Source organism: Cajanus cajan, chromosome 6 (genome assembly GCF_000230855.2).
Source record: "Cajanus cajan strain Asha chromosome 6, NIPB_CcT2T_4, whole genome shotgun sequence".
Lineage (NCBI taxonomy): Eukaryota > Viridiplantae > Streptophyta > Magnoliopsida > Fabales > Fabaceae > Cajanus > Cajanus cajan.
In genome coordinates, this window is record NC_138522.1 from 2,649,337 (window position 1) to 2,665,215 (window position 15,879).

A 15,879-nucleotide genomic window follows, 5' to 3' on the forward strand; every position below is an offset into this window, starting at 1 on the left:
CCAAATGTGGAATTAGTTACTACTTTTAATCTTTATTTTTGGTAATTTCTATTCAATGATAGCAACACCACTACTAATAGAAAACAGAGAGCTATGAATTGTGTCTTGTGAACACAAATGGCAAGCACCCGATATGATTCCTTAAATCGATAGGTACAGTTCCATATGCGTTGTTCCAGTTATGTATCATCTTGTGGACCAACAAAATATAATATATAGTAACAATTTGTCTTGGCGTTTAATGAAGAAAAGAAACAACGGCTAACCTAACATTTCCACTTTCTTTGTTTTATTTTTCCTTAAAGTATATGTCATGTTACTCGTCAATTATCAATCATGCATATACACGTCACCGTGTTTTTTTTTTTCACCGTTACATAACATAATTAATAAGTAGTAAAATATAGAATTTTTTGTTATTATTTTTAAAATTTAAGAAAATAAAATATGTTATACATTTTCATGTTTCAACCTTAAGGTACTAATAAATATTTTCACACTTTTTTTTGGTGGAATAAATAAATGGTTTCACACTTAACTTATGAACATAGAGACCCCCCTTTTTTTCGTAAACTTCACTTTAATTGGGAATGGAGGGAAATAATTTAGTGCCCCACGACCTTAGGACTAGGAGTGTGCATGTTACTGTTAAGCGCAACTTAGCATTTTTTTTTTTTTTTTTTTTGGTTTTCATTTTTATTCTTTTAATTAATTAACTCGTACCCCGCTTTGTCGTTCTCTCTATAAAGAGCGACGACAACCACCGCCACCGCAGCATTGCCACCGTAATCGCCACGATCAAAACGGCGTCGTTTTGGACAAGGCGTGGAGATTCATTGCGGCATTCAATTCAATTCCACGCACTCGTGCAGTTAGCGCCAGATTCACATTTCACGCAACTTAGGTACCTTCATTTCCTCCAATTGAAGCTTCGTTGCAATTTTAGAGGGAAAATTCCCTATTGTACCTGCTACAGCTTCAATTTTCGGTGCCTTAATTAACTTTTCTCGAGACAAAGCGCGGATTGTCGTTTTCATGATTGATGCGAGGCTTTTCTTCTGCTCACTTTCCCCGTTCTCGGAATTTGCACTAGACGCCCGAATCGGATAACCGATGAGGGTGGGGATTTCGATTCGGGTGAGGATTAGGGTTTTCGGGGAAGGTTTTAGGGATTTGTAGGGTTTAAGTATGTTATAGCTGGTGATCTAATTCAAATCAAGGTGTTTCCCCTTCGGGGGATTGATGATGGTAGGTTGAGGATGGTGAGGCTTTTAGGATTGACTCGTGGGGAGGTTGAAGAACCCAGGGAAATTGCTTCCAGGTCCAATTTGACAAGTGAGTCCAGTGAAAATGGGTGGCTCATTAGGTTCTTTGACTCGTCATTCTTCTGTGAGTGGATTGCTGTTAGCTACTTGTACAAGCATGATCACTCCGGGGTGCGTGATTATCTCTGTAATAGAATGTACACCCTTCCCTTGCAGGGGATTGAGAGTTATTTGTTCCAAGTGTGTTACATGATGATACACAAGCCCAGCCCGTCTTTGGATAAGTTTGTTATAGACGTGTGCTCAAAGTCGCTTAAGATTGCTTTGAAGGTGCATTGGTTTGTGTTGGCCGAGCTCGAGGACTCTGATGATAATGAAGGGATTAGTAGGATTCAGGAGAAGTGCCAGATTGCAGCCACCTTGATGGGTGAGTGGCCACCCTTGATACGGCCTCAAAATCCGCCTTCGAGCCCAGGAGGCAAGAACCAAGTTTTGAATAAGATATTTTCCTCGAAACAGCGATTGTTGTCATTAACGTCTTCTCCCACTCCTCAGAAGTCTTTGTCATTCTCACCTTCTTCGGGAAACAATTTGCAAGAAGATGGTAGTCCACAGTCTCCAGAGGAAAATAAATTATTTAAGAAATTTAGGCCAGGTCCAAAGGTTAGAGATGCTTTACTTTTTAGGAAGTCAGTGGAGAAAGATGATGATGAGTCTGAGAAGGATGGTTTTTTCAAGAGGTTTTTAAGAGATAACAAAGGAGATGAAGAGTTGGGCCAGAAAATTCGCGATGCTTTTCTCTTCCGAAAGTCATCTGAGAAATATGACGAAGATTCTGAAAAGGATAATTTCTTTAAAAGGCTCTTAAGGGATGGTAAAGGGGATGATGAAGAATCTGAAAAGGATGGTTTCTTTAGAAGACTCTTAAGAGACAGTAAAGCTGAGGATGAGGATTTGGCCTCAAGTTCAGAGGGATTCTTTAAGAGATTGTTTCGAGATAGCAAGAATGATTCCGATGATAAAACACACATCAAGACATCAGAGGATGAAGAAAAAGAGGGGTTTTTCCGAAAGTTCTTTAGAGAAAAATTTGAGGAAAAGAAGGATGGGAATGACGAAGGAGATATTGCAAATTCTGAAGAGAAATGTGCAAAGCCTGCTGAAGAGGATGAAAAAGAAGGGTTTTTCAAGAAATTCTTTAAGGATAAATTTGATGATAAGAAAGATCTAAATGATAAAATTGAAGATGGTATAACCAATGTTGAGGAAGAAGAGCCTTCTGATTTTTCTTTGTTCAAAAGAATTTTCCGTGTGCACCCTGAAGATGGTAAAAGTAGTTCTGCCAATGAAAACAATGGTGGGTTGTTTGAAAGTAGTAGTCCAGGTACAGAGAATTTTTTCCGCAAATTGTTTAGAGACCGTGACCGATCAATTGAAGATTCAGAGCTATTGGGGTCAAAAAAACAGAAAGAGGTGTGTTAAATATTTGTTAACAATTAATATTTAATTATTTGTGAATGTAATACATGTTCAGGCACATCAAACATATATATATATATATATATATATATATATATATATTATATATTTTAATAATACAAATGGCTTAATGCCACTATGACATCATAATACAGATCTAATATTTTACAGTATCTGTCTAGATTTCAACATTGATTACTTTTTTAACAATCACATTATTACCTGCACCCTCCTTATCAATAACTGTCATATGGGCATGGGTGCATGAGATATTGCACACATGATAGTTGCTTGAGACTTGAGAGATGAGTGTATTTGTGGGTTAGAGTTAGAACTTAGGAAGAATAATGCTAGTATTAATGCATTCCGAACTCTGTTTTCATATTCTTCATATTTCTGCTGGTTTAATATTAGATACATGGCAATTTTGGACATATATCATTATGCCTACACTGGATTTTATCATGTTACTCTGGCAGAAGCATCCTGGATCACCAAAACAGCGAAATGAGAAATTAGGAACAAAGCCCCCACTTCCAAGTAATCCATCGCAGTTCCGGAAAGGAGCTTACCATGAGTCATTGGATTTTGTGCTGTCATTATGTGAGACATCATTTGGGTTAGTGGATGTATTTCCTGTTGAAGATCGCAAAAGTGCTCTGCACGAGGTTTATGTCCTTACATTTTTCTTTGATGTTTTCTTTATCTAATTGCCATAGTTAGAGATGGAAATATGTATGTGTTTATAACCTGGTAATGCTTCTGACACATACATATTGTTTGTTATTCTTGTGTTTCAAGTCGCTTGCAGAGATAAATTTACATTTAACAGAGTCTCAGAATACTGGAGGTACTTCTTAACTCCTAATGGTATTATTTTAGTGATGTTAGTTGGACACAATGGATTCACTATTTTGTCATGTTTTTCATCTGAGCATATTTACATGTTGTTGCCAAAGAGTTCTATGAAAATTTTTGGTGGCAGTAATGCCACCTTTTGTGGTGATGGATTAAAGAGCTTACATGTTTATTTTTCTTCCTTGATTGGAATATTAACGTGATAAAATCAAGCAGATAGACTTTTATTATTATTATTTTATCTACTAGAGAAAATGGTGAAATTTTCCATACATCTATCATTGCTTGTTTTTCATTTCTCTCGTAGGATTTCATGTATAAAATCTATCATTTTGGTGTTTACTAGGAGCGTATTAGAGGAGCTGGTGATATACATTTATTATGTAGTGAAAATAGTTGTCTCTCTTGTGTGGTGAGCTATGAAGCACCTAGACATTTATGAAATACACATTTACAGAATGTCATGTCAGCATGTCCAAGTTTGACACGACATTTGTCATTTTGGTGTTTACTAGGAGCCTATTAGAGGAGCTGGTGATATACATTTATTATGTAGTGAAAATAGTTGTCTCTCTTGTGTGGTGAGCTATGAAGCACCTAGACATTTACGAAATACACATTTACAGAATGTCATGTCAGCATGTCCGAGTTTGACACGACATTTGTCAAACACGCCATGACATGCGTTCAATACATTTACATCATATTGCAATTAAAAATGATTATTTTTTTTGGTTTGGACACCTCTTTGTCACAACTTTAAAACCTTTTTTACACGAATTGAACACATACTAAGAGAGAGAGTTGACTCTTGCTCTTAGCTAAACACATATCTAACACTCCTATTGTAAGAAAATTTAAAAAGTCAACTTATTTATAAATATTGCAAGGCTCGTAGCATTTTTTTTATCTATCGTGGGGCTCATTTTTATAAGAATTACTCAATATTTTAACTTTAAAGTGATATGCTTCATTTTCTAAGAGTTATCATATAAAAATTGTTAAACTTATAGTCTTATCCCGGTGTCCATGTCGTGTCAAGTATCCGTGTTGGAGTCAGTGCTTCATAGGTGGTGAGCCCATTTGGATTGTTGGAAAGGAGTGAAATGGATTGATACCTAATTCCATTGTTAGAATTGCTTAAAATAGGATGAAATGGAGCAGAACATGATGAACGCATTCCATTTTATTCCATTAAATATCCCTTTTTATCCTTTCCTTCTAATTTATGGGATATCGAGTGAATGCCTTCCCTTTTTCTTTTTCACCATGAAAATATCTTAACAATGGAATAATAACTTTTTTTGTTCCTCAGCCATAGAGGCTGTAATGACCCCTTGAGAGGCTTAAAAGACCCTTTTCCCTATTTTTGCCATTTTATAATATCAACTTTGCAACCTTAGTGCTGTAGCACTTTATTCCCATGCTGATTCTAGGTGTTCAGAGAGAGATTTTGTGCCCAGTTTCCAGTGTCATGGCCTCACAATTCCAGCACCATGGCATTGGATATTAAAAGAGTAATCCAGGCTTTAATCCAATCCTATGAATCTTCATTGCTATTGCCTATGGCATTGAATCATGCTTCTTCCCTTTTCTTTGATAATGAGCTTTCTTGAACACCTGGAGCAAGTAATAAATTCAAAGCATTGAAGATCTAACTTATGACAATGAAAATATTAACAAAAGAACTATAGCTTAAAAATTAGACAAATCAAACAACTACAATAAGTCAATAACTAATGAAAACATGCCCAAAATCTGATTACTAAGCATGAATTGTCATCTTTGAACCTAATTCTCATATGCAAAATGACCAAAAGTTATAACTTAACATATTCCATTCCAGTCATCATTAGATATCCAAACATTACCTAAAAATATGCACGTTTTGGACTATCCATTATGTTCACTGCATTCCCCCCTTTGCTTATAGCTTTCATTTATTCCCTTGCTTGTATATGAGTCTTGCTTTTCCTATATTCCTAGGAGTTTGTTTTCCATTGGGAAAGGGCATGTATCGTGTGATTCATATACCTGAAGATGAAGCTGTTCTCTTGAATTCTAGGGAGAAGGCACCTTACCTGATTTGTGTTGAAGTTTTGAGATGTGAAATGCCAAGGTATTACTTGGATAATAATCCTTGCATGTTGAAGAAAATAGTGCACTTAGTAAAATGCAAACCATATTTCTGATATATTGCCCTTCCTGCAAAACATTTATTATAGCAATTCCAAGGAGACATCTAGTTCTCAGAAACTTTCTAAAGGTGGGATTCCTTTGGCAAATGGAGATGCTTTCTTGCAAAAACCGCCCCCTTGGGCATATCCATTATGGACTGCACAAGAAGCATATCGCAATAGCAATGACAGAATGTCCAGATCAACTGCTGAGGCTATTGACCAGGCAATGACTCATGTGCCTGATGCAAAAGTCAAATTTGTTAGTGTGAATCTTTCTGTTGAAGCACAACTACATGGTCGGCCAGAGAAGGCCAAAGCAGATCTACATGGTGGCAATTGGCATCCTGCTTCAGTTTACAGAGATGGTATACAAGAAGTGGCAAGGCCAGGACATGACAGTGATATGGAGTGGGTAAGGGTAGTGTTGAAAGTTGATCCTGGGGTTAAAATGGAAGATATTGAGGATCAAGCACCAAGGCGGCGGAAGGAACATCGTCGTGTTCCAAGTACAGTGGCAATAGAGGAAGTAAAGGTGAGTTTTTGAATGTTGTTTAGGGAATATAGATGCTGCTATTCCATTACATGGTAATATAATCAAGAACATGAAACATTAATCTATGCATACAAGCAGAACATAGGTTGTTGGTAAAAGTATGGGTTATGTAAAGTCATTCTGTTTGGTAAAAGATTCTGCTTTTCACACCATTACATGTAGTATGTGTTTGGATTGTGGACTATTTTTTGAGATTATTTCAATGATTGATTATAAATATAATATTGTTATAACTTATAATCAATTATGTGAAAATTTTCTATGTTTAAATGTGTTGGTGAAGAGTAGTTTTAGAATAATCTATTTTGTTTGTTGTCTATAATAATTGATAATTGATTTTTATAGTAAAATTACCAACAAAAAAAAAGGGTATGAAGTTTTTTATCATAAAGGGTATGAAGTTATTTGTCTGCAGAGACACATCCACCTCTACTAGTGTCAGGGCAAATGCACCCCGCTAACGTTTTGATATTCAATCTTTTTATATAAATATTTTAATAAAGTGTAACAACTTAACATCTTAAAAATTAAGTGTCCCCACTATTGTCTATTCTTGTGTTTTAATTTTGTAAAAAAAGTCAAAGTTAATATATTTATATTTTTTATAGTATCTATACTGTTAATAAGGGGATATCTCTTTTTATTATACACAAATTTTAAACTAATTTACTCATATAATTACCTCTTAGCCACTTTTTTTTATTATCTTTTATTTATTTATCCTCTCCTTTTTTTTTTTACTTCAATGACATTCAATTTTCAAACCTTTCACCCTTTAAGTAATTATTCATTATCTTTTTATTTTTAAATAGAGAGACACAAAGTGTCTTTTTTCTCCCTAGTATGTATAATATGCAATATTAATTATTTTTAAGTAAAGGAGTGATGGATGGCCCAACCAAACCCATGTACTATTTTTGAAAGGAAAAAAAAGGTCAAAACTTTGATATGGAAGATGAATGGTTAAATGATTATTTACTTATTTATATAGAGAGATAATTTTGAAAGTTTGAAAATGAGAAAATTATTAAATGTTTTCAAAATATGAAATCTAGTAGAAAGAAATTGTAATGTATATTTATATTTAAAGAAAATGTGAAGTTATATGTTTAATGTGACAAGTTTGAGTATGATTATTGCCTCCACTACTTAAAATTTTTGGATACGTCATTGATTTATATATTTAAGTTAATCAATTGTTAGCGATAAAGTGAGAAAGCAAAAATTAAACAATAATCCGATAGCTTTTAATCAGAATCTCCAAAATCTTGCTCATTTGAAAAAACTTTTTTTCCTTTGTAATTGAAATAATCTTAGATTATTTATAATTTTCACCAGTACTATCAAACAAGAGAGAACAAGATTATATATATATATATATATTGAAATAGATCATAATCTCTACAACTAATCCAATCTAAACATATACATAATATAAATATATGATAGGTGTGAATTGGAATTATATCTTATGACAAATTGATTGTTCATGTTTTCATTTGGCATTTCCTGGTTCATAATACTTTTTCTTTTTTGCTAACATTTCAAATATGCTAGGCTGCTGCAGCAAAAGGAGAAGCACCCCTTGGACTCCCTTTGAAAGGTGCCGGCCAAGATTCATCTGAAGCACCACCAAGGGTAAGACAATATTGTTACTAAATTTGTTTAGCCTTAGAAATATGAAGCTGTTATACATGACATGATTCCTCCAAACAGGCTAATGGAATTATCCCCAAAGCTAGTGATGCGTTGTCTGGTGAACTTTGGGAGGTAAAGAAAGAGAGGATACGCCAGGCCTCTATCCATGGGAATTTACCTGGTTGGGACTTGCGATCTGTAAGTATATTTATCAATCTAAATAATATGTTTTGACATTATTTTGGAATGTCATAAAGACCTGAATTTAATATATGTATATATATATATATATATAAAGGAGGCATCAATTTACTTCTAGAGTAGCTTTAAAGAGTTACTCCCCATCCTCACCCATCATCTTTTTTAGGAAGTGTTCGGGAGAAGTTAAGTTTTTTCATGCCCCGGAATTATGATTCCCAAAATGATAAAAATTTGTTTGGTTAGTTATAAATATTCTTGGGAATATTTATATATGTTTCTAAGGAATCAAATATTTTTATGTTTAGTTTTAATAGAACTTGCCTAAATACTTTAATTATGTACCACAATAAATGAGTTAAGGTAATTTGATATTTTTACTACAATAAAAAAAAAAGTTCAACTTGAAAAAGTTGGATTCCCGCCTCTTCTACGAGAACAATTTTGTGGGAAACATAGGTAAAATGATTTCCAGGAAATAATGTTATCTAAGAATGTTATTTTTTAAAATAATAAACTTATCATAGGAAACTAACATTCCCAACTTTAGAAAATAATGTTCTGCAATTGTAAATAACTAAATATGTATGGGTTATAATTTCTAGCAAGATTGAGTATTTTCATATTTTGCACTGTTATACATCATTACATCATATCTTTATAACTCTGTACTGCTTTTAATCCTTTTCTGAAAAATATTGCAGTCAAAGTAATTTCTAAAATATTGAATTCTTTTTCTAAATTTTTTGATTTCCCTTAAGCAAAGAATTATATTCTAGTCTTGTGTATAGAATAATCTCCACTTGGAGAGCCAACCTCCACCATGCTGTGAATGTTCTCAGCTTGAACTGATAGCTTTGCATCGAAGATAATTGTTGTCCTAGACCAAAAAAATGGTTTATAAATTTTGATTTATCCTTGTAAGAATAATCTGAAAAAATTCTACGGCTGTGCAACTGTAAGAAAGTTTGACACCACATTTTGGACAAGCTTGCCTTTTGGATAATACATCATGTTTTGGATTTAGAATTTGGCTCCTCTTCAGTAAAACCATGCAGTATTCAGTGTGATAACCTATTTATTGGTCCCTACAAACAAATAAGCATGCATCTTATCACACTAAATCCAACCTTTGAAATTTACTTTACCAATTTGGCGTGATAACATGATTATTTACTTATATGGACCAATAAATGATTTACTGCAACAAATACTGCATGGTTTTCACTACAAAGGAGTTAGTTTGGCATTGAAGTCTTTTGCTTAGTACAATGGGCCATCCATGAAAAATGTTGTCTATATTGCCAATTGCCATAAATGAAATATTTCTTTCATTCTTTGTGTTTTGTTAGAGATCATGACATACGTCTGTTTAAACAAAACAAAACCTTGATGTTTCCAATTTGATGAAAGCTGCACTATCATATTCATGTCTTTATATATCATTATGGTTTTGGAAAATGTAAATTATGGTTAGTGTTTGTTCTAGACAAGTTATTTGATTATTCTTTTGAGGATGTGTGCTTTAAGATCATAAATCTTTTGATTATGATAGCATAATTTCCCCTTTGACATAGGTTATTGTAAAGAGTGGGGATGATTGTAGGCAGGAGCATCTGGCAGTTCAACTTATTTCACACTTCTATGGTAGGTGGTGGTCTCATTAAGATTTTTCCTTTGTTCCCTCATATTCAGAACTTACCAATTTCTGTTCCAATGTTGTTCATGGTGGTGCAAATAATTTTGACTTTTGCATTCATTTTGTCTTTTGGTGTTTGTTTTCCATAACAATAATATTTATTTATGAATATGGTCAAATAAGATGAATCTTATATTTCCTTGGACCCTGCATAGTGATTGCTTTATGGCACCTGGCTTTTTTAAGATTAATTTTTTTTTTTAATAAATGTTGGTTTATAATTTGCTTATTCATTCATATTATTGAGTGTGCTCTGAATGACTGAAGTGATATTTGTGTACAGTTAAGAACTGGGTTCACGTGTGTGTTCTTCAGACTGATAACCTAGTATTTCGTATCGTTGGTTAGTTATGCTTTCTGCATTCACTATGAGCATAGTATGAATGATGATTTGGGCCTTGTGTAGGGAAGAGAAAGAAACTTATTTTGAGCTATTCTTTCATTTCCTTTCTATTCACTTGCCTTTCAGAATCCAAACAAAGCCTTTTTTATTTTATTTTTTACTTTTAGTAAAGCAGCTGAGCAGGTTTTAATTCAGAAATTTCATTCGCTTTCCATTTGACTGTTTCTTAAATGGGAAATCAGGCCAACACAAGTCATGATCATGAAAGATCCTATTCTTCTAAGAACAAATGTATGTTTTTATGATCTCTGTTTAAGTTCCATCTTGAATGTGCACATTGAGACTCGTTAAATCTACTTGATTACAGTTTTCAATGCAGTAGTTGTAAATTGAAATGGAACTGGAAGCATGTAAAAGCAAGAATGGAATTATCTTGTGAACAGATGCACCTAAGATTTGTTGATGATGCATGATTGAATCTTATTTTATATTCTGATATCAAATTACCCTAGTAGGATGCAGCAGACTCTTCTGTGTTTCTTGTCATGTTGCTTACTATCTACATTTTGATGGCAGATATTTTCCAAGAAGCTGGCCTACCTCTCTGGCTGCGCCCTTATGAAGTGTTATGTACTTCTTCTTACACTGCTCTTATTGAAACAATTCCAGATACGGTGATTCCATGGTTACATATTTCAAATTTATTAAAAATCTACATTTTTTTTTATTAATTATTAAATATATATGATTTCTAGGCTTCTCTACATTCTATCAAGAGTAGATACCCCAACATCTCAAGTTTACGTGAATTTTTCATTGCCAAATATCAAGAAGATTCTCCAAGTTTTAAACTTGCCCAGGTAATGTAGAGATGCAATGATGCATTGCATTACTGTGGACTGACCTTGTTCATCTTACAAGAAAATAGCTGAATAGAAATATGTTTATCTTGGTTGCTTCTTTTCCTATTTGTTTATCTGAGGTTATCTTATCTTTCTGTATCCCTTCTTTGTCCCCAATCCACCTCGTGATCCATGACCAATGCATAGGCTTCTAAACCAGCCTAGCAAACCTGGCCACATAAGTTGATTCCAAAGTCATAATTTTGCATAAATACGTAGTTTTAACATATGTACACCCAAGTTCAAAAATGTTTCTATTAACAAATAACAATTCAGCATAATCTTCTCTGAAATCCCATATTTATGATTGTGACACCTGACAAGCATCCCAAGACAAAATCAAATTTATGTTATTAAGCAATCATATTCCTTTTTTTTCTCTTCTCCTAGGTATTCCTGTCTGGGATGTACTGTAGTTAGTTTTCTTTCAGCACATTCACTAGTTGCAGTGTACTGTAAATTGCTACTTCTGCCCCACCTCCCCTTCCTTTTGTTCTTGTTTTCTAGCGTAGTTTCAAGTGTGATTTCTTGCAGGTTTTAATTTAAAGGGTTATTCCCCAACTAAATCTATTATATGGTGAAAATCTTTATTCTATGTTAAAAATAGAGAAGATAATGCCATTTGGTATATTTTTTGATTTATTTGTATTTTTTATTTTTGTTGTTTCAGAGGAACTTTGTTGAAAGTATGGCTGGATATTCCCTGGTTTGCTATCTTCTGCAGGTGTGAAACATCTTATTCTGCACATGCATGCATTTTCTATAACTGGTGCTTAAATTGTTATTGAAGGTTTTCTACCCACTTCTCATTTTTGCTGTTTTTTATTTAATCCAGGTGAAGGATAGGCATAATGGGAACCTCTTAATGGATGAAGAAGGTCATATTATACATATTGATTTTGGCTTCATGCTTTCCAATTCACCTGGTGGTGTTAATTTTGAAAGTGCACCTTTCAAATTAACCCGAGAGCTTCTTGAGGTAAAACAGAGACTGTTTTGCTGGTTATTGGTTAATACTATATACCTATTTTTGAGTGTCCATTTGATCATTTACTGGCTTTTCTCTATACAATAACAGAGATAATGTGATTTTGCCAGGTCATGGATTCTGATGCAGAGGGCATTCCAAGCGAGTTTTTTGATTATTTCAAGGTAATACATACACACACCCACGGAGGGAGGCGGGGGGGCGGGGAGGAGGATAAGAAGAGTTATATTGGCCGTATACATGGTTGATTAAGATTATTTTAGTTATATCGAATAACCATCCATTTTAATTGTATGACCACTATTTTCACCTCATGCTCTCGTCTCTCACCTGATACAAGTCATATATATATATATACATATATATATATATATATATATATGTATATATATATATATATATATATATAATATCTTTTGCTTGTATTGTCTCTAAATTTGTCTGTTTCTGTCTCCTGTAATCCAGGTTTTATGCATTCAAGGCTTCCTTACTTGCCGTAAGCATGCTGAGCGTATTATTCTTCTTGTTGAGATGTTGCAGGTAACGTAAATGATAGCTCCCTACTGTGACCCACTGTTGTCTAATATGTACCCTGCCTGTGTTCACTGTTCAGTAGTGATTAGTTCCAATTTCTCACAATAGAATAATAGGCTTTGTTATGGTCTAATACTGAGTGTTAGACTGTTAGTCCAAACCTAGGGCTTTCTGTTTCCTACTTTCATATGCCACCTCCATTTTTAGTTATTGGCCACCATTGCAAGCTGTTTAATGTTCAATGACCAGTCCAACTTAGCCAATGCATATAATGAAGGAAAAGGCATAAACTTCCATCACTAAATAGGTCTAACATTAGGTTAAAACTGAATATTAAACCATAACAGCCTGTGGAGGAGTAAATCAGGAAATACTCTCCCATTCATGTGGAATTTTCTTTGAGCTAATAGTTTTCTAATGTTGGTATCAGGACTCTGGTTTCCCCTGCTTTAAAGGTGGTCCACGGACAATACAGAACCTACGAAAACGTTTCCATCTCAATTTAACAGAAGAGGTTTCAATACTAAATATTAGTTACTCTCTTAACTGTATTTTTTTTTTTTTTGCCTGTTAACTACATCCTTTTCTCTCCTGGCAGCAATGTGTATCTTTGGTGCTTTCCCTCATTAGCAGCAGCCTGGATGCATGGCGGACACGGCAGTATGATTATTACCAGAGGGTTTTGAACGGGATATTGTGAGATAGTTTGTCAATGGTGATCGTTTTCTTGCTTCCTTTTGACTAAGCTTGCACGGTGATTGTTCATCAATTAATATTTGCATTTATAAGTCGTTGGAGGGTGGTTGGTTCACTGTGTTATGGCTTTAGAGTTTTTGTGAGAAGTAAGAATTGATAGGTGGCAGTGTGCAGCCTCTTTTCTCCTGGTGATAGTGGGAGGAGGATTCTGACTTTCCAAAGTACTTCAACAGTGTGAGGCTAAATTTACTTGAGCCGAGTACTTTTGATTTTTCCATTCTTGTTTCTTGTGAATGAAGCTCTGCTACCTGGAGAAATTGCATAAATGCTGAGATGGTGCAAATTGTACAGTAATTTTAGCGGGAGTTCGGACCAGATTTATATTGGATGTGGATTGAGTACTGAGTAAACTGTTTGATTCATCAAAGCCTTGGGGTTGAGTTGCACTGCTGACTGCTGAGCATATACTGGCCTGGTGCGTTTTTGGGTATCCGTTATCATAATGGGCAGAACTGCTCTGTTATTCTTTCTGATCACAGCTGATCTATGGCGTCTGTCTTACCAGAGCCGATTCTTCAATGCTTAAACTGGAAAATTGTTATCAAAATTATTTGATGATGTTTGATTGTATCATGTGTAATTGATCCTGTTTGCGTTTACGGTGAAATTTGTTCACCATCATATCTATCATATAAAGTTTTGGTGGCATCATTGCAAGGTTGTTCAACATTTATGCGTTCGGCTGATTCAGTCACTATTTAGAAGTAAAACTCAATTAGAGGTTTAACAACATCCAAATAATTGCTTGTCATCCATATATTTGAGGCTGATGTCGCAATTCAATACTAATTAATTTTGAAAATTTTCATTTTAATTAATTAAATTTGTCTGAATGGCAAACAGATCACATTTAAGAACTCGTGAAACGATTTAATCATTTTTTAAAATTAATAAAGTTTAATTTGCAGAAAGAGATATAGAAGGGAGTAACTTTACTCAAAATTATTTGTATGTGTAGGGGTGTATCATATAAGCATGATTAAGATTAAAATTTATTTAATGATCACTTTGTTAATTAAAAATACGTGATTTTATGATTTAATCTTAATAATTCATGATTGGATGGTTCAAATTCGCACCATCTGTGGATATGGTTGTGAATATACTAAGAACTTGGGATTAAAAATTATTTAATTGTGGCATGATCACTTTAAAAAGCCACCTTTTTTATTATTTAATCCTAATCATTTAATTCTAATTATTCATATATGATTGTATGTTTAAATTTGCTTTTCCTATCATATAAATTATATTCTTACTTGATACGCTCTTTGTGTTTGTATATTAGAAACTATATCCAAAAATTTAATTAAAAATCTAAAAGACAATGATGGTGACTGTTGTTAAATAGAATTTCAATAATTTTCCTGAATCTACCAAAAAAAATAGAATTTCAATTAAAACAGATAAAAAATTTTAACAAAATTAATCCACATTATATCTCAAACTACTCATTTACTTTTACATTATTTGATAAAGAAGAAGGAAATAGGAGAGAGAGAAGAGAATAGAGAAAAGAGAAAAGAGAAGAAAGGAAGAGAAGGAAGGCAAAAAAGTAAGTAAGAAATAAAAATAAATAAATGTTGTTTGGTAGAAAGAAAATAAAAAAAAAGGTATTTAATTTTAAAATAATAAATATTTTATTATTTTAGGGATCAAACTATATGTGTAACTTTTACCAATTATTATATTATTAATGATTCATATTAAAGGTAAATTTTATTAATTTAACCATTAAATTATAATTTTAAATTATTTTGAATGTTTATGTTAAACTTTGTTAAAATTTAATAACAATAAAAAAAATAATCAAATTTTTTTATATTTAAGTTTAAAACATGTATATTACATCATTTTTTATCTATATGAACAAAGTATTAAATAACTTTTAATTTATCAATAAATTTTGAAAAATTGATTTAAATTAAATTATAAAATAGTGTAATACATTTTTATAATTTGATTTTATATATATATAATATTCAACAAAAGTATGTCTTATTAAAAGAGATGAGAAAAGTAAATCATAAATTATAGATAAAAATAATTAATAATTAAAATTAAAACTCAACTATAAATATACCTTTACAAAAATATTACTATTATTCCTCTCTATATTATTAACATCACAACTACCTCCTATTAGTAAACTTAGTTATGTGATAACATGACCATAGCATCTTTGCTGGTATATAAGATTCTTACTTTTATCAACAAGAAGTTTAGTAACTACAACAAATCTGATTTCTCACATAATATGTATACAAGATTATTTATATTATCAACGAGAAGTTTGCATTTGTGATTGTGCCATATGCATCTTTATCAACCCTTTGTTCCAAATCCAAATTAATATTCATGAGAGTGGTATATACTTACGGAGATCTATTTCATGTTTATACTAACTAAAACACTATATTACATGTTAAAGAATGCTATAAATCCAGTATAAAATCTATAGTAAAACAATATGTTTTTTTTTTATT

General features: G+C 32.8%; 1 protein-coding gene across 1 annotated transcript; it reads left to right on the forward strand.

Annotated features, from left to right (window-relative positions):
- Positions 1 to 667: 667 nt before the first annotated feature.
- LOC109807441 (phosphatidylinositol 4-kinase beta 1) lies at positions 668 to 14,044 on the forward strand. The gene is made up of 16 exons (XM_020369956.3): positions 668 to 2,738; positions 3,224 to 3,412; positions 3,546 to 3,594; positions 5,589 to 5,721; positions 5,828 to 6,314; positions 7,893 to 7,973; positions 8,052 to 8,171; positions 9,749 to 9,818; positions 10,790 to 10,887; positions 10,969 to 11,073; positions 11,786 to 11,839; positions 11,951 to 12,094; positions 12,214 to 12,267; positions 12,569 to 12,643; positions 13,068 to 13,151; positions 13,236 to 14,044. Exons 1-16 carry the CDS (start codon positions 1,260 to 1,262, stop codon positions 13,335 to 13,337), a joined length of 3,324 nt encoding a protein of 1,107 aa, XP_020225545.1. The 5' UTR covers positions 668 to 1,259; the 3' UTR covers positions 13,338 to 14,044.
- Positions 14,045 to 15,879: the final 1,835 nt, after the last annotated feature.

Bases quoted from the DNA above. Each gene is read 5' to 3' on its own strand.
- LOC109807441 (XM_020369956.3), top strand. From the start codon at position 1,260: ATGGTGAGGCTTTTAGGATTGACTCGTGGGGAGGTTGAAGAACCCAGG. The intron at 2,739-3,223 runs GTGTGTTAAATA...TTACTCTGGCAG, and splicing joins GGTCAAAAAAACAGAAAGAG to AAGCATCCTGGATCACCAAA. The intron at 8,172-9,748 runs GTAAGTATATTT...CCTTTGACATAG, and splicing joins CTGGTTGGGACTTGCGATCT to GTTATTGTAAAGAGTGGGGA.